General features: G+C 50.6%; 1 protein-coding gene across 1 annotated transcript in view; it reads right to left on the bottom strand.

Moving 5' to 3' along the window:
* Window positions 1–25,718, bottom strand: part of ST14 (ST14 transmembrane serine protease matriptase) — a 59,271-nt gene that overhangs the window by 13,666 nt on the left and 19,887 nt on the right. The window contains exons 2-10 of the mRNA XM_069742153.1: window positions 4,642–4,801; window positions 4,426–4,553; window positions 4,282–4,352; window positions 3,743–3,891; window positions 2,611–2,646; window positions 2,023–2,263; window positions 1,798–1,937; window positions 1,605–1,702; window positions 1,421–1,530 (exon numbers count right to left, since the gene is read on the bottom strand). Of these exons, the coding sequence (XP_069598254.1) occupies window positions 1,421–1,530; window positions 1,605–1,702; window positions 1,798–1,937; window positions 2,023–2,263; window positions 2,611–2,646; window positions 3,743–3,891; window positions 4,282–4,352; window positions 4,426–4,553; window positions 4,642–4,801 (1,133 nt within the window). The remainder of the gene's footprint in view (window positions 1–1,420; window positions 1,531–1,604; window positions 1,703–1,797; window positions 1,938–2,022; window positions 2,264–2,610; window positions 2,647–3,742; window positions 3,892–4,281; window positions 4,353–4,425; window positions 4,554–4,641; window positions 4,802–25,718) is intronic.

Below are 25,718 nucleotides of genomic sequence, written 5' to 3'. Positions count from 1 at the left end.
CGGAGGAGCACGGGGGATGACGTAGCCGAGGCGGAGGAGCACGGGGGATGACGTAGCCGAGGCGGAGGAGCACGGGGGATGACGTAGCCGAGGCGGAGGAGCACGGGGGATGACGTAGCCGAGGCGGAGGAGCACGGGGGATGACGTAGCCGAGGCGGAGGAGCACGGGGGATGACGTAGCCGAGGCGGAGGAGCACGGGGGATGACGTAGCCGAGGCGGAGGAGCACGGGGGATGACGTAGCCGAGGCGGAGGAGCACGGGGGATGACGTAGCCGAGGCGGAGGAGCACGGGGGATGACGTAGCCGAGGAGGAGGAGCACGGGGGATGACGTAGCCGAGGAGGAGGAGCACGGGGGATGACGTAGCCGAGAAGGAGAAGCACGGGGGATGACGTAGCCGAGGAGGAGGAGCACGGGGGATGACGTAGCCGAGGAGGAGGAGCACGGGGGATGACGTAGCCGAGGAGGAGGAGCAAGGGGGATGACGTAGCCGAGGAGGAGCAGCACGGGGGATGACGTAGCCGAGGAGGAGCACAGGGGATGACGTAGCCGAGGAGGAGGAGGAGCACGGGGGTTGACGTAGCCGAGGAGGAGGAGCACGGGGGTTGACGTAGCCGAGGAGGAGGAGGAGCACGGGGGTTGACGTAGCCGAGGAGGAGCACGGGGGATGAAGTAGCCGAGGAGGAGCACGGGGGATGAAGTAGCCGAGGAGGAGCACGGGGGATGACGTAGCCGAGGAGGAGCATGGGGGATGACGTAGCCGAGGAGGAGGAGCACGGGGGATGACGTAGCCGAGGAGGAGGAGGAGGAGCACAGGGGATGATGTAGCCGAGGAGGAGGAGCACAGGGGATGACGTAGCCGAGGAGGAGGAGGAGCACGGGGGATGATGTAGCCGAGGAGGAGGAGCACGGGGGATGACGTAGCCGAGGAGGAGGAGGAGCACGGGGGATGACGTAGCCGAGGAGGAGGAGGAGCACGGGGGATGACGTAGCCGAGGAGGAGGAGCACGGGGGATGACGTAGCCGAGGAGGAGGAGGAGCACAGGGGATGACGTAGCTGAGGAGCAGGCAACTCGCCCCCAACTGCACTGACAGCTCAGGTGATGGTGCAGCGCTGCATCAAGCCTCTACAGGACACCCTGGTATCAAGGCTCCACAATCCATCCCCGGTGAAGATGCCCCAGAGCCCATAAGAATGGTCGTCATAAAGCTTAGTAGTCTTATAATAATGTCTTCCGCGTCTGGGAGATTCAGACAGGATGAATCGCAGAGCCGACCCATCCTCCTAGCACATATCTCTCTTTCATTAGTGTAATCCACCCCATTAAGGGACACATTGCCACCATCTGTAGAACATGGACCCCACGTGAAGCACAGGTCTCAGCATGATGAGGCAGGCAGCATGCTCCATTATCATTACCTTTTATTATTGATCTCCACGTAGTCGTTGGGGCAGGTCGTGATGGGGACGGAGGGTTCCAGGAGGTAGAACATGAGGAATCGAATCTTCACATACTGGTTGTCAGGAACCTGTAAGAGAACAACCACCATGAGGCGGGCAGCGGATGACGGGACGCCACAAAAACGTACGGTCCGGCAAGTACCTGGATGTCCCATACACATTCCCGGTTGGGCGGGTAATGCGCCGGGTAGAAGGGCGTACTCAACTCGCCGCTGGCATCCCTTAGCTGTCCGCCGCACACTGGGAGGAGAGGAAACAGCAGAGAGGTCGTCCATTACTGCTGCCAATGTCAGAAGTGCCCACGACGTACCAGAAATAAATATGGCTGGTCTTACGTGTAGTCCTCTGTATCTGGGTGAATTCGGCCAGAAAGCCGGGATGTTTCCCCACATCGTCTGTGATCAGAGTCACCAACATGACGTTCTGTGAGGAGACGAAGGTCAAGTTGTAGGATGGGGGGTAAGAGCCGCACAACCTGTAAGGAACAAGGGGTCAGAAACGAGGTGACGGGAGCCAAACACTGCAACCCCCATGGTGCACAACGCCCCTTGGACACTCACTTCACCATGACGCGAGGCTCAAGAGCTGTCAGAGAGTCGTACACGGTCACAATGTCTCCTTTGTTTGCCTTGCAGGGCTCCATCTTAAAGGTTTTGAAATTGAGCAGAATCATATGTTCAGCATCGGCCCGCAGCGCCCACTGACACCTGGAGTTCTGGCAGTATGGGTAATTAGGAAATCCAGGGGTGGTAAACTGAGTCTCAACCCCACGGCTGGCGTGAAGGAAATAACTGCACTTGTCTGCAGAAGAAGCAAAACAGCAGAGTCACATTCACAGCGCGGGAGGAGGAGGGTTGCGGGAGGAGGAGGGTTGCGGGAGGAGGAGGGTTGCGGGAGGAGGAGGGTTGCGGGAGGAGGAGGGTTGCGGGAGGAGGAGGGTTGCGGAAGGAGGAGGGTTGCGGAAGGAGGAGGGTTGCGGAAGGAGGAGGGTTGCGGGAGGAGGAGGGTTGCGGGAGGAGGAGGGTTGCGGGAGGAGGAGGGAGGCGGGAGGAGGAGGGTGGCGGGAGGAGGGTGGCGGGAGGAGGGTGGCGGGAGGAGGGGCAAACCCAAATCTCACAAATATCAGGAAGACAAAACACAGAACTTACTGTCGCGGAATGTCCTCACCATCTGCGGATCGGTGGCTGCAACAAGAAGAAACAAAATGAGCAGAGGCACCGACAACTCCTATATCAGCCAATCCCAGGGCAGTAGCCAACAAAACAGGTTCAGGATGACTCCGGGGCCCTTGAAATTAACAGATTATTGCATACAGCCCTAGTGTGTGCGAGACAACACCCCCAATGTATTTTATGGGGCTGCACTGTATATACAGGGGATAACCCCACATTATATTATATGCCCTGTATATATGGTGTTATGGTATAGTAATACAGGAGATAACCCTCATGTGTATTATGAGGCAAGTCTGTGCCTTTATGGCGGGGGTGGGGACCCTCAGGCCCCAGGGCCATTTCCGGCCCTCAATGACCTTTTATCAGACCCCCGGGCAGATTCTCAGGGACAGCATTCTTAAGGTACCATCACACTCAGCGACGCTGCAGCGATATAGACAACGAGCCGATCGCTGGAGCGTCGCTGTTTAGGTCGCTGTAGAGACGTCAAACACAGCAGCTCCAGAACGATGCAGGAGCGATCCAGTGACGTAACGGCGACTCACTTATCGTTCTCGCCGGTTGTTAGCTCCATGTAAAACATTGCTGGCATCGTTGCTTTTGATGTCAAACACGACGATACACGCCGACCTGACGACCAAATAAAGTTCTGGACTTCTAGCTCCGACCAGCGATGTCACAGCGGGATCCAGATCGCTGCTGCGTGTCAAACACAACGAGATCGCTATCCAGGACGCTGCAACGTCACGGATCGCTGTCGTTTTTGTAAAGTTGCTGAGTGCGACGGTACCTTTAGGCAGGGAGCTGTATTTTGAATGCCACAAGCTCATTAATTTCTTCTTGCCCTGTTAGCACACACGCAGTGTTCACTACTGAACACTGAAGGGCATGCAATGAAAGATTATGTCCTGAAACCAGTGCCACAGTCAGGATTGACTTTGTGGGTGGAGTTTGTACGGCCCCCGAAGGATGGTATAAATAGACAAATGACCCTTGGCAGAAAAAAAGATTCCCCACCCCTTTTTATGGAATAATACTCCTTTTTGCATTTTTTAGTATTTTTGTTCTTTTCTAAAAACAAGAGAATTTGCAGCTGACAACTTACGGTACGCCACAAATGTATCCACCGCCAGACCGAATTGGCGTACTTTGGCGGTCTTCACCTTCAGCTCGTTCATGGCTTTGTCCAGAGCCGCCGCCTTGTACGCCGGCACTTTGAACTCGGACAAGTAATAGCTGATGACGCTGCCCTCACTGTGGGATGACAAGATGCAGGTGGAGGGTCATTTGTGTCCACAGTATCACACGTAGACGTCCTGCGGTCATCACCAGCACATAAGGTCTCCTACTGTCTTAATATAAATTAACCCTCTTGACTGCAGTCACTTTCTACACATTGGAAGGAGAGTTATTCACCAGGAGACGCTCGTATGGGGACATGGAGAAGCGCATCATGAGCCACAAGTGCGTGCGTCAGCGGCTTCATGCACCTCTCTGTATCCATGCAGTATGATTTCCATCATCTTAGGGTACCACCATGGGGTCAGCATTTGCCCCATCACTGGACACCTTGGCTGATGGGAGCAATCTATGCATTTTATTCTATGGATTTGATGTCATACTAACACTTCGTCTATAGCTCACCTAAACGCAGTGATGTTGCAGCTAACAACATGCGGCCCAATGGCACGGTCACTCCGATAGGCGTTCAGCAGCTGCACAGGAGACAGAAGATGGTGAAGTGTACACGTGAGCAACAAATAAACAACGCTGGATAGACCCACTCACCACTTCGGTCACTTTTACAGAGAGATCCGCAAATTCTGTGGACGCCGAGTTCTCATAAGCTTCAATGAAAGGGACATTAGTTACCGTCAAGTACCCGGTGTAGACTTTATGCACCGGAGCGCTGCGATCTGCAGAAATAAACACAATAAAAGAACCACTGCCAGCACCGACCCTGTGCTGCACGCAATGCTGCAAACTACAAGGACCATCACTTACAGGCAAAGTGCCAGACTAGGAGCCCAATGGCGAGCGAGATGACAGCAGCAGCGCCCACTACGCCGATTATCACAAGTTTTTTCTTTATGGTCATTTTCTCCATTTTTTTCGTGTCTGTGGCGGGAAGGAACTCAACCAATTCCTCAATTCCATTGAAGCTCTGCAAGAAATAAAAGAAATGTTCTTAACTGTGGTAAAGAAATGGAGGCAAAGATCGATAGCTGCAATAAATCGAATCATAGAAGTGATCATACCGGCAATTAATAATTTACATGAAAAAAAAAAATCAGATAAAAATAGGAATCAGAAGGGAAAATGTGCCAACCTCTAAGTGTGAGAAATATATTACTGTTCCTGAGTTACATCCTGTATTATACCCCAGAGCTGCACTCACTATTCTGCTGGTGCAGTCACTGTGTACATTACTGATCCTGAGTTACATCCTGTATTATACTCCAGAGCTACACTCACTATTCTGCTGGTGCAGTCACTGTGTACATACATTACATTACTGATCCTGAGTTACATCCTGTATTATACCCCAGAGCTGCACTCACTATTCTTCTGGTGCAGTCACTGTGTACATACATTACATTACTGATCCTGAGTTACATCCTGTATTATACTCCAGAGCTGCACTCACTATTCTGCTGATGCAATCACTGTGTACATACATTACATTACTGATCCTGAGTTACATCCTGTATTATACCCCAGAGCTGCACTCACTATTCTACTGGTGCAGTCACTGTGTACATACATTACTGATCCTGAGTTACATCCTGTATTATACCCCAGAGCTGCACTCACTATTCTGCTGGTGCAGTCACTGTGTACATACATTACTGATCCTGAGTTACATCCTGTATTATACCCCAGAGCTGCACTCACTATTCTACTGGTGCAATCACTGTGTACATACATTACATTACTGATCCTGAGTTACATCCTGTATTATACCCCAGAGCTGCACTCACTATTCTGCTGGTGCAGTCACTGTGTACATACATTACATTACAGATCCTGAGTTACATCCTGTATTATACCCCAGAGCTGCACTCACTATTCTGCTGGTGCAGTCACTGTGTACATACATTACATTACTGATCCTGAGTTACATCCTGTATTATACTCCAGAGCTGCACTCACTATTCTGCTGGTGCAGTCACTGTGTACATACATTACTGATCCTGAGTTATATCCTGTATTATACCCCAGAGCTGCACTCACTATTCTGCTGGTACAGTCACTGTGTACATACATTACATTACTGATCCTGAGTTATATCCTGTATTATACCCCAGAGCTGCACTCACTATTCTACTGGTGCAATCACTGTGTACATACATTACATTACTGATCCTGAGTTACATCCTGTATTATACCCCAGAGCTGCACTCACTATTCTGCTGGTGCAGTCACTGTGTACATACATTACATTACAGATCCTGAGTTACATCCTGTATTATACCCCAGAGCTGCACTCACTATTCTGCTGGTGCAGTCACTGTGTACATACATTACATTACTGATCCTGAGTTACATCCTGTATTATACTCCAGAGCTGCACTCACTATTCTGCTGGTGCAGTCACTGTGTACATACATTACTGATCCTGAGTTATATCCTGTATTATACTCCAGAGCTGCACTCACTATTCTGCTGGTGCAGTCACTGTGTACATACATTAATGATCCTGAGTTACCTCCTGTATTATACCCCAGAGCTGCACTCACTATTCTGCTGGTGCAGTCACTGTGTACATACATTACATTACTGATCCTGAGTTACATCCTGTATTATACTCCAGAGCTGCACTCACTATTCTGCTGGTGCAGTCACTGCGCACATTACATTAATTTTCCGGTAAGCTGGGAATGTGGCAGGATTTCAGCTCTGAAGCTGAAGTATTGAGAGTAAGATTATACGTTGCTTTGTGTGATAAACACTTTTTTGAAGCTGGTCTGCATTTTCCGATCCATATTGCTGTCGCTCAGGATTCTCTCTGTCTCCTATAGGGGGCAGTGTCACTGCATAGTTCATGCTTCACAGCAGGAGTCAGACTCTCACAGAAACTGAGCTCTGCACCTGGAAGTGACACAGGAACAGGCAGTTTCAGTTGGTGGCGCGGGCGAGAATGTTGGTCACCCCTCACCTGCTATTCCAACCACGTCACCTGTGCGGATGATACACGACTGACACACGACTCATCAGAAAGTGGGAAAATACCCGAGAGTAGGAGACGCTGTGACTCCCCGTGTGTGAGTAATGCTAGGTACGGGCATGTACAGGGCCTGTCAAAACTACGGGCACCCCGCTTCCTTGCTTTTGGGGGAATGTTCACATTGTAGATTCAGACTGAAGGCAGCCATATAGAAACAACCCAGAATGTGTTACCCCTCGGGTGCCTCATGTTACCCCGATGGCGGCTTTACACCCCTCACCATCCTCTCCGCAGCATCATCAGTCCTGGAGCTCCCGGAGGAGCTGAGCGCTGTTTTCAGATGCTTTCCCTTCACTCTCCGAACATTTCCCCCCAAACAATCCCCACTTGTTGAGGCTGGTCATTCTAGAGGCCGTGTCCTCCACCACAGCCTCTATCCTTCTTGTTCTGAGTCACATCACCTGGTGGGGTTTGGGGTCATAGTCCAGTTACACAAGTGGTGGGCCCACTAAGCGCGGAGTAGACAAGGCAACAGTCATTGCAGAACACTGTGGCGGCTATAGAAGGTAATGTGGTAGAAACCCCCACCAATGTCAGCAGTGAGATCCCACTTCACATCCCACCATCCTTCCTGGTGGGCACCGCACGTGGAGAAACCATCCACTCACCCCTTGTGCATCTCACAAAAACATGGCAGTTAGTACCACAGAGCATGGCTCAGTTCTCCACTGATCTGATTTGCGGTCCTCAGTTGCAGGTTCTCTGCAGCTCTTCATCCACGGAGGCCTCTTCTCACCTGTCTCGTCTGGATAGCCAATGTAGAGCTATGTGTTGCATCATGTCTGTACACCATTTATGAGGGCTGTGATCAGACTTGCTGTCACTTTGCAGTTTTTGAGGCTGGTAACTCAGATGAACTTCTCCTCTGCAGCAGAGGTCATTCTGACAAGTTCACATTTGTGCACATTAAACTTGAGAAAGCGAGAGGAGAAGAAGTAGGATATGGCTGATGGACATTCTGGGTTTCTGGACAGCAGAGAGGTGACATCTGGGCCAAAGAGGTAGATCTGAGTTTCATCAGCATATAGATGGTACTGGAAGCCATAGGACTTTATGAGTTGTCCCAGGCCAAGGGTATAGATCAAGAAGAGTAGGGGTCCCAGAACAGAGCCTTGAGGGACAAAGTACCCTAACAGAGAGAGGGCGAGATGAGGAGGTAGTGTGGGAGTAGGAAAAGCTAAATGTGCAATTAGTAAGGTATGAGGAGATCCAGGATAAGGCAAGGTCAACTGTGTCGAAAGCAGAGGACAGGTCTAGAAGGAGGAGTACAGAGTATTGTCCGTTAGCTTTGGTGGTAAGTAGGTAGTTAGTAATTTTGGTCAGGGCTATCTCAGTTGAGTGATGGGGACAGAAGCCAGATTGTAGATTGTCAAAGAGCAAGTTAGATGAGAGGTGGGAGGAAAGTTCAGCATGGACGTGCTGCTCCAGGAGTTTGGAAGCAAAAGGGAGCAACAATATGGGGCGATAGCTCAAGGGATGGCTTTTTGAGGATAGGTGTGATTGCGGCATGCTTGAAAGCAGAAGGGAAGGTACCAGAAGTTAGTGATAGGTTGAAGAGATGGGTTACGGATGGGATTAGTGTTGTGGTGAGGTTGGGGAGGAGATGGGATGGGGTCAAGTGCACAAGTGGTGAGGTGTGATTTGGAGAGAAGATGACCAAGCTCCCCTTCAGAGATTTTGGAGAGGGAAGTTATGGGGTTTGGGCATTGGTCTGGTATACAAAGGGGTTGTGGTGGTCAAACAATAAAGACTTGCCTTGTTTAGTCTAATTTTTGAAGTGTGTGGCAAAGTCCTCGGCAGAGGAAATCGGAGGGGGCAGTGGTTGGCGGAGGAGGGAGTTAAAAGTATTGAATAACTGGGGTTGCATGATAGGTAAGATACGAAGGTTGTGAAGTAGGCCTGTTTAGCTGAGGTGAGAGCTGATTTGAATGCAAGTGTTGCTTGTTTGAATGCGGTGAAGTCATATTGCCAAAGTCTTTTCTTCCAATGCTGCTCTGCAACTCTGGATATTTGCCGAAGCTTTTTAGTTTTGTTATTGTGCCAGGGTTGCCTATTGATTCTGCTATGCATAAGAGGGGCGACCGAGTCGATAACCGATGAGAAAGTGTTACTGTAGAAACTAGAGGCACTGTGTTGTGGAGTGAGGACATGGACGCTAGTGGTAGAATAGATCCAGAGTGTGTGAGTGTCTAGGTGTGCACTAATTGTTGGACATAGGTGACAGGCGAGGAGGACGGGGATGAGAAAGTGAGTAGATGGTGGTCAGCTAGAGGGAGAGGGGAGGTTGTGAAGTTAGATAGGGAGCAGAGGCGGGTGAAGACCAGGTCTAATGTGTGTCCGTCTGTGTGGGTGGCTGCGGAGGACCACTGAGTAAGTCCAAAAGATGAAGTAAGGGACAGGAGTCTGGAGGCTGAGGACTGGCAGGTGTCAATGGAGATATTGAAGTCACCGATGATAATGGTTGGAATGTAACCAGAGAGGAAGTGAAAAAGCCAGGTAGAGAACTAGTCAATAGATGCAGTGGTCGGGCCTGGAAGTTGGTATACGACAGCCACATAGAGGTTGCAGGGAAAGTAGATGCGGACAGAGTGAACTTCAAAAGTAGGGAGGATAAGGGAGGCTAGAGGTGGGATTGGTTTGAAAGTGCAGTTGGAAGAAAGAAGACCCACTCCTCCACCATGTCTGTTTCCAGGGTGAGGAGTGTGGGTGAAGTGGAGGCCGCAGTAACAGAGCAGCAAGGGAGGCGGTGTCGGAAGGTGTCAGCCATGTTTCGGTGAGGCCTAGGAAGCAAAAATTGGGAGAGGCAAAGAGGTTGTGGATCACATGGAGTGACAGTGACCGGCCTGTATTATGTGTTAGTAGGAGAGATCTGATGTTGAGGAGCAGTCGGTAGAGGAGGTCAGGTGGGAGAAGGACAGTGACCGGCCTGTATTATGTGTTAGTAGGAGAGATCTGATGTTGAGGAGCAGTCGGCAGAGGAGGTCAGGTGGGAGAAGGACAGTGACCGGCCTGTATTATGTGTTTGCAGCGCCCCAGAGATCTGGTCGTTGCAGTATGACACTCTTCCACTAAGGGGAGTGATGGCACTGAAGGAATTCTGACCAGGTATCACCAGCACACATTACACTTCACACTCCGGCCATTAGGGGGAGCAAAAGGCTTTATTTATTGGCCACTCCTCACACTGGTAAAACTAGGGGTTGGGGAGGAAGTTAATCAGAAGCTGACTGGGTTGGATTCAGGCAACATACCGTGGCAGGGGGTGTTGCAGGAAGAAGACACAGGGGGGTCCCTGTCAGGCGTGGGAACCTGGCAGGTGCCTAGCGAACAGAGCAGAACGTAACGGAACCGCGCCTGCACACCCCGCGGCGGTATCCTAAGAAAGACACGAAGGGAAGGATATTGTGGAACAGTGTAAACGAGATCAAGCACAAAGGAGAACCAGTAGGAGTCGTGTCGTGAGACCGAGGCAACATCCTACTGAGGAGCGTAGCCGGTGGCCGGAACACCGCAGAAGTAACTGACTCTAGGCCTTACTTCGCACTCCGCAGGACAGTTAATTAAAGGTTGGCGGTCTACCTTAAATTTCCTATGAAGACATAGGGGGCAACGCGTGGAGAGGGGCGTCTCTAGGGTCCCGGAAGAGCTCTGAGCCTTCCCGTCATACGGGTGCGTCCTAGCCATAACATACCTGGGGGACGAGAAACTAGTAACATCTGGAACAAGAGAGAGAATTAGAAAGAACGAACGTACGAGAACAGAAGTTGTGAGGACTATTCCGAATGCTCAGCAGGGTAGGACTACAACACACAGGCGCTAGTGGTAGGCAACGATTTCCACCTGCAAAGGGAACTCTGGAAGTGCCCATCGGACCGGCCGGTCTCTGATAGCCATGTTAATCGTGCTCTGGATTGAGGATCCTGAAGTCTTCAGTAAAGAGGTAAAGAGACTGCAACCCTGTGTCCTCATTATTGACTGCACCTCACACCATCACCATCCACCTTACTGGGAAACCCTGGGGACATACTTCACCTGTGGGAAGGTATACCATCCAGCTGCCATTCCATCACCCCAGCGGACCCCACAGCAGCATCGGTCACCCTGACCGAACACCACAGGTGGCGTCACGAATCCCTGACAGACTGTACTATCACCTTTATTGGACGCCCCTTAGCAGGGTCGCGGACCGGGTCCAGCCACCGTGACAGCCTCACAACCGAACCAGAGAGGCCCGGTACCGAAACGTCGTGGCCCTGTGTCTGGGGGCGCTCCATGTTAGTAGGAGAGATCTGATGTTGAGGAGCAGTCGGCAGAGGAGGTCAGGTGTGTTGAGGGGTTAAAGCCCTGGCCCCCCACACTGATCAGGTGCACATATGATCTATATGTGTATATCAGGGGAGGGGGAAGTTACTTTTTCATGACTTGTCTACTGTGGGAAGCGAGTGGAGGCAGAGTGCTCGATATAGCAGAGCTGGGGCAGCACAGACGACACGGACACATAGGGAGACGTCACAGGATGACGTGACGTCAGGACAACACCCAGCACAAGTGACTCACAAGAAACCCGGCTCTTCTACACCAAGGTTTCTGCAGAGACGTCAGGGCAAAAGTGAAAGGAGGAAGCAGAGCAGGTATCAGAGGTGGCACCGGAAACCCCGCCGGACTATGCTGGCACCGGCCTTAATGAGAGGAGGAAAAACACCCAGAGTCTGAGGATACAAACATCTCCCCAGAGCTCCAAGTCTAGACGATACTTCTCACAGCTGATCACCTGTTACAGAGACTCAGTGCAGCTGGAACTTGCATCACAAGTCAGAACTTTTGCAGATTTCCATTTATTTTTCCTGTTTTTGGAGCAAACATTTGCACTCATAGGAGCAGAATGCTTGCGAGTCGCCTTATATCATTCTCTAGGTCCAAAACTACACACAGCACAAGCCTGTTACTGTAAATCTCTGATACATAGCTCCAAAAACACAGCATAGAAAAAGATAAAACGCTGCAGCAAGCAGCCACCACTAGGGGGAGCTCCCTGTATACAGAGATACATGATAAGATCCTGTCTGCAGCCACCACTAGGGGGAGCTCCCTGTATACAGAGATACATGATAAGATCCTGTCTGCAGTCACCACTAGGGGGAGCTCCCTATATACAGAGATACATGATAAGATCCTGTGTGCAGTCACCACTAGGGGGAGCTCCCTATATACAGAGATACATGATAAGATCCTGTCTGCAGTCACCACTAGGGGGAGCTCCCTGTATACAGAGATACATGATAAGATCCTCTCTGCAGCCACCACTAGGGGGAGCTCCCTGTATACAGAGATACATGATAAGATCCTGTCTGCAGTCACCACTAGGGGGAGCTCCCTGTATACAGAGATACATGATAAGATTCTGTCTGCAGTCACCACTAGGGGGAGCTCCCTGTATACAGAGATACATGATAAGATTCTGTCTGCAGTCACCACTAGGGGGAGCTCTCTGTATACAGAGATACATGATAAGATCCTGTCTGCAGCCACCACTAGGGGGAGCTCCCTGTATACAGAGATACATGATAAGATCCTGTCTGCAGTCACCACTAGGGGGAGCTCCCTATATACAGAGATACATGATAAGATCCTGTGTGCAGTCACCACTAGGGGGAGCTCCCTATATACAGAGATACATGATAAGATCCTGTCTGCAGTCACCACTAGGGGGAGCTCCCTGTATACAGAGATACATGATAAGATCCTCTCTGCAGCCACCACTAGGGGGAGCTCCCTGTATACAGAGATACATGATAAGATCCTGTCTGCAGTCACCACTAGGGGGAGCTCCCTGTATACAGAGATACATGATAAGATTCTGTCTGCAGTCACCACTAGGGGGAGCTCCCTGTATACAGAGATACATGATAAGATTCTGTCTGCAGTCACCACTAGGGGGAGCTCTCTGTATACAGAGATACATGATAAGATCCTGTCTGCAGCCACCACTAGGGGGAGCTCCCTGTATACAGAGATACATGATAAGATCCTGTCTGCAGCCCCCACTAGGGGGAGCTCCCTGTATACAGAGATACATGATAAGATCCTGTCTGCAGTCACCACTAGAGGGAGCTCCCTGTATAGAGATACATGATAAGATTCTGTCTGCAGCCACCACTAGGGGGAGCTCCCTGTATACAGAGATACATAAGAGACTGTCTGCAGTCATCACTAGGGGGAGCTCCCTGTATATAGAGATACATGATAAGATCCTGTCTGCAGCCACCACTAGGGGGAGCTCCCTGTATACAGAGATACATGATAAGATCCTGTCTGCAGCCACCACTAGGGGGAGCTCCCTGTATACAGAGATACATGATAAGATCCTGTCTGCAGCCACCACTAGGGGGAGCTCCCTGTATACAGAGACACATGATGAGATCCTGTCTGCAGTCACCACTAGGGGGAGCTCCCTGTATACAGAGATACATGATAAGATCCTGTCTGCAGCCACCAGTAGGGGGAGCTCCCTGTATACAGAGATACATGATAAGATCCTGTCTGCAGTCACCACTAGGGGGAGCTCCCTGTATACAGAGATACATGATAAGATCCTGTCTGCAGTCATCACTAGGGGGAGCTCCCTGTATACAGAGATACATGATAAGATTCTGTCTGCAGTCACCACTAGGGGGAGCTCCCTGTATACAGAGATACATGATAAGATCCTGTCTGCAGTCACCACTAGGGGGAGCTCCCTGTATACAGAGATACATGATAAGATCCTGTCTGCAGTCACCACTAGGGGGAGCTCCCTGTATACAGAGATACATGATAAGATCCTGTCTGCAGCCACCACTAGGGGGAGCTCCCTGTATACAGAGATACATGATAAGATTCTGTCTGCAGTCACCACTAGGGGGAGCTCCCTGTATACAGAGATACATGATAAGATCCTGTCTGCAGTCATCACTAGGGGGAGCTCCCTGTATACAGAGAAACATGATAAGATCCTGTCTGCAGCCACCAGTAGGGGGAGCTCCCTGTATACAGAGATACATGATAAGATCCTGTCTGCAGCCACCACTAGGGGAAGCTCCCTGTATACAGAGATTCATGATAATATCCTGTCTGCAGCCACCACTAGGGGGAGCTCCCTGTATACAGAGATACATGATAAGATCCTGTCTGCGGCCACCACTAGGGGGAGCTCCCTGTATACAGAGATACATGATAAGATCCTGTCTGCGGCCACCACTAGGGGGAGCTCCCTGTATACAGAGATACATGATAAGATCCTGTCTGCGGCCACCACTAGGGGGAGCTACCTGTATACAGAGATACATGATAAGATCCTGTCTGCAGTCACCACTAGGGGGAGCTCCCTGTATACAGAGATACATGATAAGATCCTGTCTGCAGCCACCACTAGGGGGAGCTCCCTGTATACAGAGATACATGATATGATCCTGTCTGCAGCCACCACTAGAGGGAGCTCCCTGTATACAGAGATACATGATAAGATCCTCTCTGCAGTCACCACTAGGGGGAGCTCCCTGTATACAGAGATACATGATAAGATCCTGTCTGCAGTCACCACTAGGGGGCGCTCCCTGTATACAGAGATACATGATAAGATCCTGTCTGCAGCCACCACTAGAGGGAGCTCCCTGTATACAGAGATACATGATAAGATCCTGTCTGCAGCCACCACTAGGGGGAGCTCCCTATATACAGAGATACATGATAAGATCCTGTCTGCAGCCACCACTAGGGGAAGCTCCCTGTATACAGAGATACATGATAAGATCCTGTCTGCAGCCACCACTAGGGGGAGCTCCCTGTATACAGAGATACATAATAAGATCCTCTCTGCAGTCACTACTAGGGGGAGCTCCCTGTATACAGAGATTCATGATAAGATCCTGTCTGCAGCCACCACTAGGGGGAGCTCCCTGTATACAGAGATACATGATAAGATTCTGTCTGCAGTCACCACTAGGGGGAGCTCCCTGTATACAGAGATACATGATAAGATCCTGTCTGCAGCCACCACTAGGGGGAGCTCCCTGTGTACAGAGATACATGATAAGATCCTGTCTGCAGCCACCACTAGGGGGAGCTCCCTGTATACAGAGATACATGATAAGATCCTGTCTGCAGCCACCACTAGGGGAAGCTCCCTGTATACAGAGATACATGATAAGATCCTGTCTGCAGCCACCACTAGGGGAAGCTCCCTGTATACAGAGATACATGATAAGATCCTGTCTGCAGCCACCACTAGGGGGAGCTCCCTGTATACAGAGATACATGATAAGATTCTGTCTGCAGCCACCACTAGGGGGAGCTCCCTGTATACAGAGATACATGATAAGATCCTGTCTGCAGCCACCACTAGGGGGAGCTCCCTGTATACAGAGATACATAATAAGATCCTGTCTGCAGCCACCACTAGGGGGAGCTCCCTGTATACAGAGATACATGATAAGATCCTGTCTGCAGTCACCACTAGGGGAAGCTCCCTGTATACAGAGATACATGATAAGATCCTGTCTGCAGTCATCACTAGGGGGAGCTCCCTGTATACAGAGATACAGGATAAGATCCTCTCTGCAGTCACCACTAGGGGGAGCTCCCTGTATACAGAGATACATGATAAGATCCTGTCTGCAGCCACCACTAGGGGGAGCTCCCTGTATACAGAGATACATGATAAGATCCTGTCTGCAGCCACCACTAGGGGAAGCTCCCTGTATACAGAGATACATGATAAGATCCTGTCTGCAGCCACCACTAGGGGGAGCTCCCTGTATACAGAGATACATGATAAGATCCTCTCTGCAGTCACTACTGGGGGGAGCTCCCTGTATACAGAGATACATGATAAGATCCTGTCTGCAGCCACCACTAGGGGGAGCTCCCTGTGTACAGAGATACATGATAAGATCCTGTCTGCAGTCACCACTAGGGGAAGCTCCCTGTATACAGAGATACATGATAAGATCCTGTCTGCAGCCACCACTAGGGGGAGCTCCCTGTATACAGAGATACATGATAAGATCCTGTCTGCAGCCACCACTAGGGGGAGCTCCCTGTATATAGAGATACATGATAAGATCCTGTCTGCAGTCACCACTAGGGGAAGCTCCCTGTATACAGAGATACATGATAAGATCCTGTCTGCAGCCACCACTAGGGGGAGCTCCCTGTATACAGAGATACATAAGATCCTGTCTGCAGTCACCACTATGGGGAGCTCCCTGTATACAGAGATACACGATAAGATCCTGTCTGCAGCCACCACTAGGGGGAGCTCCCTGTATACAGAGATACATAAGATCCTGTCTGCAGCCGCCACTAGGGGGAGCTCCCTGTATACAGAGATACACGATAAGATCCTGTCTGCAGCCACCACTAGGGGGAGCTCCCTGTATACAGAGATACATAAGATCCTGTCTGCAGCCGCCACTAGGGGGAGCTCCCTGTATACAGAGATACATGATAAGATCCTGTCTGCAGTCGCCACTATGGGGAGCTCCCTGTATACAGAGATACATGATAAGATCCTGTCTGCAGTCACCACTAGGGGGAGCTCCCTGTATACAGAGATACATGATAAGATCCTGTCTGTAGTCACCACTAGGGGGAGCTCCCTGTATACAGAGATACATGATAAGACCCTGTCTGCAGCCACCACTAGGGGGAGCTCCCTGTATACAGAGATACATGATACGATCCTGTCTGCAGTCACCACTAGGGGGAGCTCCCTGTATACAGAGATACATGATAAGATCCTGTCTGCAGTCACCACTAGGGGGAGCTCCCTGTATACAGAGATACATGATAAGATCCTGTCTGTAGTCACCACTAGGGGGAGCTCCCTGTATACAGATACATGATAAGATCCTGTCTGCAGTCACCACTAGGGGGAGCTCCCTGTATACAGAGATACATGATAAGATCCTTTCTGCAGCCACCACTAGGGGGAGCTCCCTGCATACAGAGATGCATGATAAGATCCTGTCTGCAGCCACCACTAGGGGGAGCTCCCTGTATACAGAGATACATGATAAGATCCTGTCTGCAGTCACCACTAGGGGGAGCTCCCTGTATACAGAGATACATGATAAGATCCTGTCTGCAGTCACCACTAGGGGGAGCTCCCTGTATACAGAGATACATGATGAGATCCTTTCTGCGGCCACCACTAGGGGGAGTTCCCTGTATACAGAGATACATGACAAGATCCTGTCTGCGGCCACCACTAGGGGTAGTTCCCTGTATACAGAGATACATGATAAGAACCTGTCTGCAGCCACCACTAGGGGGAGCTCCCTGTATACAGAGATACATAAGATCCTGTCTGCAGTCACCACTAGGGGGAGCTCCCTGTATACAGAGATACATGATAAGATCCTGTCTGCAGTCACCACTATGGGGAGCTCCCTGTATACAGAGATACATGATAAGATCCTGTCTGCAGTCACCACTAGGGGGAGCTCCCTGTATACAGAGATACATGATAAGATCCTGTCTGTAGTCACCACTAGGGGGAGCTCCCTGTATACAGAGATACATGAAAAGAGACTGCAGCCACCGCTAGGGGGAGCTCCCTGTATACAGATACATGATCCTTTCTGCAGCCACCACTAGGGGGAGCTCCCTGTATACAGAGATACATAAGATCCTGTCTGCAGTCACCACTAGGGGGAGCTCCCTGTATACAGAGATACATGATAAGATCCTGTTTGCAGTCACCACTAGGGGGAGCTCCCTGTATACAGAGATGCATGATAAGATCCTGTCTGCAGCCACCACTAGGGGGAGCTCCCTGCATACAGAGATACATGATAAGATCCTGTCTGCAGTCACCACTAGGGGGAGCTCCCTGTATACAGAGATGCATGATAAGATCCTGTCTGCAGCCACCACTAGGGGGAGCTCCCTGCATACAGAGATACATGATAAGATCCTGTCTGCAGCCACCACTAGGGGGAGCTCCCTGTATACAGAGATACATGATAAGCTACAGTCTGCAGTCCCCACTAGGGGAGCTCCCTGTATACAGAGATACATGATAAGATCCTGTCTGCAGTCACCACTAGGGGGAGCTCCCTGTATACAGAGATACATGATAAGATCCTGTCTGCAGCCACCACTAGGGGGAGCTCTCTGTATACAGAGATACATGATAAGATCCTGTCTGCAGCCACCACTAGGGGGAGCTCCTTGTATACACAGATACATAAGATCCTGTCTGCAGCCACCACTAGGGGGAGCTCTCTGTATACAGATACATGATAAGATCCTGTCTGCAGTCACCACTAGGGGGAGCTCCCTGTATACAGAGATACATGATAAGATCCTGTCTGCAGCCACCACTAGGGGGAGCTCCCTATATACAGAGATACATGATAAGATCCTGTCTGCAGTCACCACTAGGGGGAGCTCCCTGTATACAGATACATGATAAGATCCTGTCTGCAGTCACCACTAGGGGGAGCTCCCTGTATACAGATACATGATAAGATCCTGTCTGCAGCCACCACTAGGGAGAGCTCCCTGTATACAGAGATACATGATAAGATCCTGTCTGCAGCCACCACTAGGGGGAGCTCCCTATATACAGAGATACATGATAAGATCCTGTCTGCAGCCACCACTAGGGGGAGCTCCCTGTATACAGAGATACATGATAAGATCCTGTCTGCAGCCACCACTAGGGGGAGCTCCCTATATACAGAGATACATGATAAGATCCTGTCTGCAGTCACCACTAGGGGGAGCTCCCTGTATACAGATACATGATAAGATCCTGTCTGCAGTCACCACTAGGGGGAGCTCCCTGTATACAGATACATGATAAGATCCTGTCTGCAGCCACCACTAGGGAGAGCTCCCTGTATACAGAGATACATGATAAGATCCTGTCTGCAGCCACCACTAGGGGGAGCTCCCTATATACAGAGATACATGATAAGATCCTGTCTGCAGCCACCACTAGGGGGAGCTCCCTGTATACAGAGATACATGATAAGATCCTGTCTGCAGCCACCACTAGGGGGAGCTCCCTGTATACAGAGATACATGATAAGATCCTGTCTGCAGCCACCACTAGGGGGAGCTCCCTGTATATAGAGATACATGATAAGATCCTGTCTGCAGCCACCACTAGGGGCAGCTCCCTGTATACAGAGATACATGATAAGATCCTGTCTGCAGCCACCACTAGGGGGAGCTCCCTGTATACAGAGATACATGATAAGATCATGTCTGCAGCCACCACTAGGGGGAGCTCCCTGTATACAGAGATACATGAAAAGATCCTGTCTGCAGCCACCACTAGGGGGAGCTCCCTGTATACAGAGATACATGATAAGATCCTGTCTGCAGCCACCACTAGGGGGAGCTCCCTGTATACAGAGATACATGATAAGATCCTGTCTGCAGCCACCACTAGGGGGAGCTCCCTGTATACAGAGATACATGATAAGATCCTGTCTGCAGCCACCACTAGGGGGAGCTCCCTGTATACAGATACATGATAAGATCCTGTCTGCAGCCACCACTAGGGGGAGCTTCCTGTATACAGAGATACATGATAAGATCCTGTCTGCAGCCACCACTAGGGGGAGCTCCCTGTATACAGAGATACATGATAAGATCCTGTCTGCAGCCACCACTAGGGGGAGCTCCCTGTATACAGATACATGATAAGATCCTGTCTGCAGCCACCACTAGGGGGAGCTCCCTGTATACAGAGATACATGATAAGATCCTGTCTGCAGCCACCACTAGGGGGAGCTCTCTGTATACAGAGATACATGATAAGATCCAGTCTGCAGTCACCACTAGGGGGAGCTCCCTGTATACAGAGATACAGGATAAGATCCTGTCTGCAGTCACCACTAGGGGGAGCTCTCTGTATACAGAGATACATGATAAGATCCAGTCTGCAGTCACCACTAGGGGGAGCTACCTCTATATAGAGATACATGATAAGATCCTCTCTGCAGTCACTACTAGGGGGAGCTCCCTGTATACAGAGATTCATGATAAGATCCTGTCTGCAGTCACCACTAGGAGGAGCTCCCTGTATACAGAGATACATGATAAGATCCTGTCTGCAGTCACCACTAGGGGGAGCTCCCTGTATACAGAGATACATGATAAGATCCTGTCTGCAGTCACCACTAGGGGGAGCTCCCTGTATACAGATACATGATAAGATCCTGTCTGCAGCCACCACTAGGGGGAGCTCTCTGTATACAGATACATGATAAGATCCTGTCTGCAGCCACCACTAGGGGGAGCTCCCTGTATACAGAGATATATGATAAGATCCTGTCTGCAGTCACCACTAGGGGGAGCTCCCTGTATACAGAGATACATGATAAGATCCTGTCTGCAGCCACCACTAGGGGGAGCTCCCTGTATACAGAGATACATGATAAGATCCTGTCTGCAGCCACCACTAGGGGGAGCTCCCTGTATACAGAGATACATGATAAGATCCTGTCTGCAGTCACCACTAGGGGGAGCTCCCTGTATACAGAGATACATGATAAGATCCTGTCTGCAGTCACCACTAGGGGGAGCTCCCTGTATACAGAGATACATGATAAGATCCTGTCTGCAGCCACCACTAGGGGGAGCTCTCTGTATACAGAGATACATGATAAGATCCAGTCTGCAGTCACCACTAGGGGGAGCTACCTCTATATAGAGATACATGATAAGATCCTCTCTGCAGTCACTACTAGGGGGAGCTCCCTGTATACAGAGATTCATGATAAGATCCTGTCTGCAGTCACCACTAGGAGGAGCTCCCTGTATACAGAGATACATGATAAGATCCTGTCTGCAGTCACCACTAGGGGGAGCTCCCTGTATACAGAGATACATGATAAGATCCTGTCTGCAGTCACCACTAGGGGAAGCTCCCTGTATACAGAGATACATGATAAGATCCTGTCTGCAGTCACCACTAGGGGGAGCTCCCTGTATACAGATACATGATAAGATCCTGTCTGCAGCCACCACTAGGGGGAGCTCTCTGTATACAGATACATGATAAGATCCTGTCTGCAGCCACCACTAGGGGGAGCTCCCTGTATACAGAGATACATGATAAGATCCTGTCTGCAGTCACCACTAGGGGGAGCTCCCTGTATACAGAGATACATGATAAGATCCTGTCTGCAGCCACCACTAGGGGGAGCTCCCTGTATACAGAGATATATGATAAGATTCTGTCTGCAGTCACCACTAGGGGGAGCTCCCTGTATACAGAGATACAGGATAAGATCCTGTCTGCAGTCACCACTAGGGGGAGCTCTCTGTATACAGAGATACATGATAAGATCCAGTCTGCAGTCACCACTAGGGGGAGCTACCTCTATATAGAGATACATGATAAGATCCTGTCTGCAGTCACTACTAGGGGGAGCTCCCTGTATACAGAGATTCATGATAAGATCCTCTCTGCAGTCACTACTAGGGGGAGCTCCCTGTATACAGAGATTCATGATAAGATCCTGTCTGCAGTCACCACTAGGAGGAGCTCCCTGTATACAGAGATACATGATAAGATCCTGTCTGCAGTCACCACTAGGGGGAGCTCCCTGTATACAGAGATACATGATAAGATCCTGTCTGCAGCCACCACTAGGGGGAGCTCCCTGTATACAGAGATACATGATAAGATCCTGTCTGCAGTCACTACTAGGGGGAGCTCCCTGTATACAGAGATACATGATAAGATCCTCTCTGCAGTCACTACTAGGGGGAGCTCCCTGTATACAGAGATTCATGATAAGATCCTGTCTGCAGTCACTACTAGGGGGAGCTCCCTGTATACAGAGATACATGATAAGATCCTCTCTGCAGTCACTACTAGGGGGAGCTCCCTGTATACAGAGATTCATGATAAGATCCTGTCTGCAGCCACCACTAGGGGGAGCTCCCTGTATACAGAGATACATGATAAGATCCTGTCTGCAGTCACTACTAGGGGGAGCTCCCTGTATACAGAGATACATGATAAGATCCTCTCTGCAGTCACTACTAGGGGGAGCTCCCTGTATACAGAGATTCATGATAAGATCCTCTCTGCAGTCACTACTAGGGGGAGCTCCCTGTATACAGAGATTCATGATAAGATCCTGTCTGCAGTCACTACTAGGGGGAGCTCCCTGTATACAGAGATACATGATAAGATCCTCTCTGCAGTCACTACTAGGGGGAGCTCCCTGTATACAGAGATTCATGATAAGATCCTGTCTGCAGCCACCACTAGGGGGAGCTCTCTGTATACAGATACATGATAAGATCCTGTCTGCAGTCACCACTAGGGGGAGCTCCCTGTATACAAAGATACATGATCAGATCCTGTCTGCAGCCACCACTAGGGGGAGCTCCCTGTATACAGAGATACATGATAAGATCCTGTCTGCAGCCACCACTAGGGGGAGCTCCCTGTATACAGAGATACATGATAAGATCCTGTCTGCAGCCACCACTAGGGGGAGCTCCCTGTATACAGAGATCATACATGATAAGATCCTGGGTAGCCCAGTTGTTACAGTGTATCAGTGCAGACAGCTCTTTCCTACACTGATACATTGTAAGGATCCCGGCTCCGTTGACTGCAGGGTTCCGGCTCTTTCGGTCGTGACTTTCCGCCTTGGTTTTGGTTTCGGCTGTACATGAAGACAAGGACATTGCAGTCACCTCGAGAAGAACTGGTAGAGCAGCTTCTTCCCATCGCAGAGCCTCGGCCCAGCCCGCTCCGCCAGGAATGTGTGACCGGTGCAGGGCGGCTCAGCCTCCATTATGTGTATGTGACCAGAACAACAACTACCCCCATCATCAGTTCCAGTGATAACGCTGCTGGCACTATAGAGCTCCATGCCCCGGTCAGGCGGTCACTGATGTCAGCACGGGAGCAGCCGGTCCTTCATTAAGAGGTCTCTTTCTGAGACCACTGCTTGCTGTCATTGAGTCCACACAGCCAGGGTCGCAGGGCGACTGACAGCACTGAGCCGGCCCTGGAGAGGGACTGGGCCACCAAGGCTTTTCATTGGGTGTAAACAAGAAAGGTTTCCATTTACTGACAAGAAGCAGAGATTTTACAATTGACAAGAACAAAGATGAAGAATTGGCCAAGAGCATTTAACCCCTTCCTGCCTTGCACAGAGATAAGGGTGCAGGGCAGGGAGGGGTTAAATTCCCTTATAAACCTTATTAGCCTTTACACACCAAATGTTTAACCCTCTGAGTTCCAAAGTCAAGGTGACCGCAGCAGCCAAGGAGCTCAGTCTTTAAGGCCATCGGCACCCCTGCTTCACGATTGCAAGAGGTGGCCATGGCAAGCAGGGCCTTTATCGCCCAGCACCCAGATCTGCCATATAGAACCATCAGGGCCTTTATCACCCAGCACCCAGGTCTGCCATATAGAACCATCAGGGCCTTTATCACCCAGCACCCAGGTCTGCCATATAGAACCATCAGGGCCTTTATCACCCAGCACCCACGTCTGCCATATAGAACCATCAGGGCCTTTATCACCCAGGTCTGCCATATAGAACCATCAGGGCCTTTATCACCCAGGTCTGCCATATAGAACCATCAGGGCCTTTATCACCCAGCACCCAGGTCTGCCATATAGAACCATCAGGGCCTTTATCACCCAGGTCTGCCATATAGAACCATCAGGGCCTTTATCACCCAGCACCCAGGTCTGCCATATAGAACCATCAGGGCCTTTATCGCCCAGCACCCAGGTCTGCCATATAGAACCATCAGGGCCTTTATCACCCAGCACCCAGGTCTGCCATATAGAACCATCAGGGCCTTTATCACCCAGGTCTGCCATATAGAACCATCAGGGCCTTTATCACCCAGGTCTGCCATATAGAACCATCAGGGCCTTTATCACCCAGGTCTGCCATATAGAACCATCAGGGCCTTTATCACCCAGCACCCAGGTCTGCCATATAGAACCATCAGGGCCTTTATCACCCAGGTCTGCCATATAGAACCATCAGGGCCTTTATCACCCAGCACCCAGGTCTGCCATATAGAACCATCAGGGCCTTTATCGCCCAGCACCCAGGTCTGCCATATAGAACCATCAGGGCCTTTATCACCCAGCACCCAGGTCTGCCATATAGAACCATCAGGGCCTTTATCACCCAGCACCCAGGTCTGCCATATAGAACCATCAGGGCCTTTATCACCCAGCACCCAGGTCTGCCATATAGAACCATCAGGGCCTTTATCACCCAGCACCCAGGTCTGCCATATAGAACCATCAGGGCCTTTATCACCCAGCACCCAGGTCTGCCATATAGAACCATCAGGGCCTTTATCACCCAGCACTCAGGTCTGCCATATAGAACCATCAGGGCCTTTATCGCCCAGCACCCAGGTCTGCCATATAGTACCATCAGGGCCTTTATCACCCAGCACCCAGGTCTGCCATATAGTACCATCAGGGCCTTTATCGCCCAGCACCCAGGTCTGCCATATAGTACCATCAGGGCCTTTATCGCCCAGCACCCAGGTCTGCCATATAGAACCATCAGGGCCCACCATGCAGGAGCATCACACATCGCCATCCGAGAGCCACCAATCGAAGGGCGCGAATAGTCAGGGATCAACACAGGGCGGCCACTGTCACAGTAAGAAAATGGAGCCACCAAGACACAGCTCCCTCCACAGTCACAGCCGCAATGATCTGAGTGTCATCGTGTCTCATACTCCACTCACATCCAGAGCTGCAGTCACTCATCACTCCCATCATCCTCAGTAGTGTCCACACACAGCATTCAGCAGATTCCTTGCGGCTGCTGCGTGCCTCTTTAATGACGGCGCTGTGTGATAAACCCACAGTCATTACAACCTCATTAACTCCGCAATCACTAAACAAGTTTAATGAATCCTTTAGACGTGTGCAACATTGTCAGCGGCGGAGAGCGGGACTGAGCGGCGAGGACAGCGCCAAAGGGGGACTCATCACCTGCGGCTGCCGCGGGACCAGAGCGCAGCAACTCGCTAATCCGGCATTTACCCCGCACCATTCTCTGACAGCAAGTAACGAACACTATGGGGAAATAAGCGACAAGGATGGGGCAGAACTACGGGGGCACAAGACTGTGGGGTCCCTGAAGGATCAGGCTCTCTGCTCTTCCCACACATGTGACTGACCGCGCACACCGTGCACAGATACTGTTATTCTCGCAGATTGTTCTGATGACTCCTCGTGTAGGGTCCAGTCATCGACCGTCAGAGGGGGGGGGGTCTCATTTCTGGGACATTCTAACAATGAACTGGATTTCAAAGCTAAAAAGCAGCAAATTCTTCTGCAGAACGAGCGTCCGGACATTTTCTAGGTTGTAGAGAGCTGTGATCTGCGGGATCTGCAGCGTTTGACGTCCCATTACTGACATCAGAAGCTTTTCCACCAGAGATCTCCTCAGGCAGAGTCCACATCACACCGGAGCTTCTGGGATGTCACCTCCACAATTCAGCCTCCGTTCCTCTTGGGAGTCTTCGGACAGTTTCTGCTTGTATTTTCTGGCTGTCAGTCGCCCCCAGAGCTGCTGTTCTGATGTGATGGCCTCCCACCCTCAGATCTTCTGCAGAGGATCCTCCAGGGGTTCTCACTAGGGCTGAGGTCAGGGGAGGGTGGTGTGCGCCCCATGAGTCTCTCTCCTCTGTGCCCAGAGCATCCAATGGCTCGGTCTTCTCTGCAGCATGAGGTGGGGCATTGTCAGCATGAAGGTGACTACTACAGATGGCGCGGTTCACGGTTCTTCACTTTCTTACATGGTACAAAAAGGTCGTCAAGCTCTATTTACTTCCCGAG

The sequence above is a fragment of the Ranitomeya imitator genome, chromosome 10 (genome assembly GCF_032444005.1).
Source record: "Ranitomeya imitator isolate aRanImi1 chromosome 10, aRanImi1.pri, whole genome shotgun sequence".
Lineage (NCBI taxonomy): Eukaryota > Metazoa > Chordata > Amphibia > Anura > Dendrobatidae > Ranitomeya > Ranitomeya imitator.
Note: the sequence above shows the minus strand (reverse complement) of the source record. Positions and strands in the feature narration are given on the sequence as shown.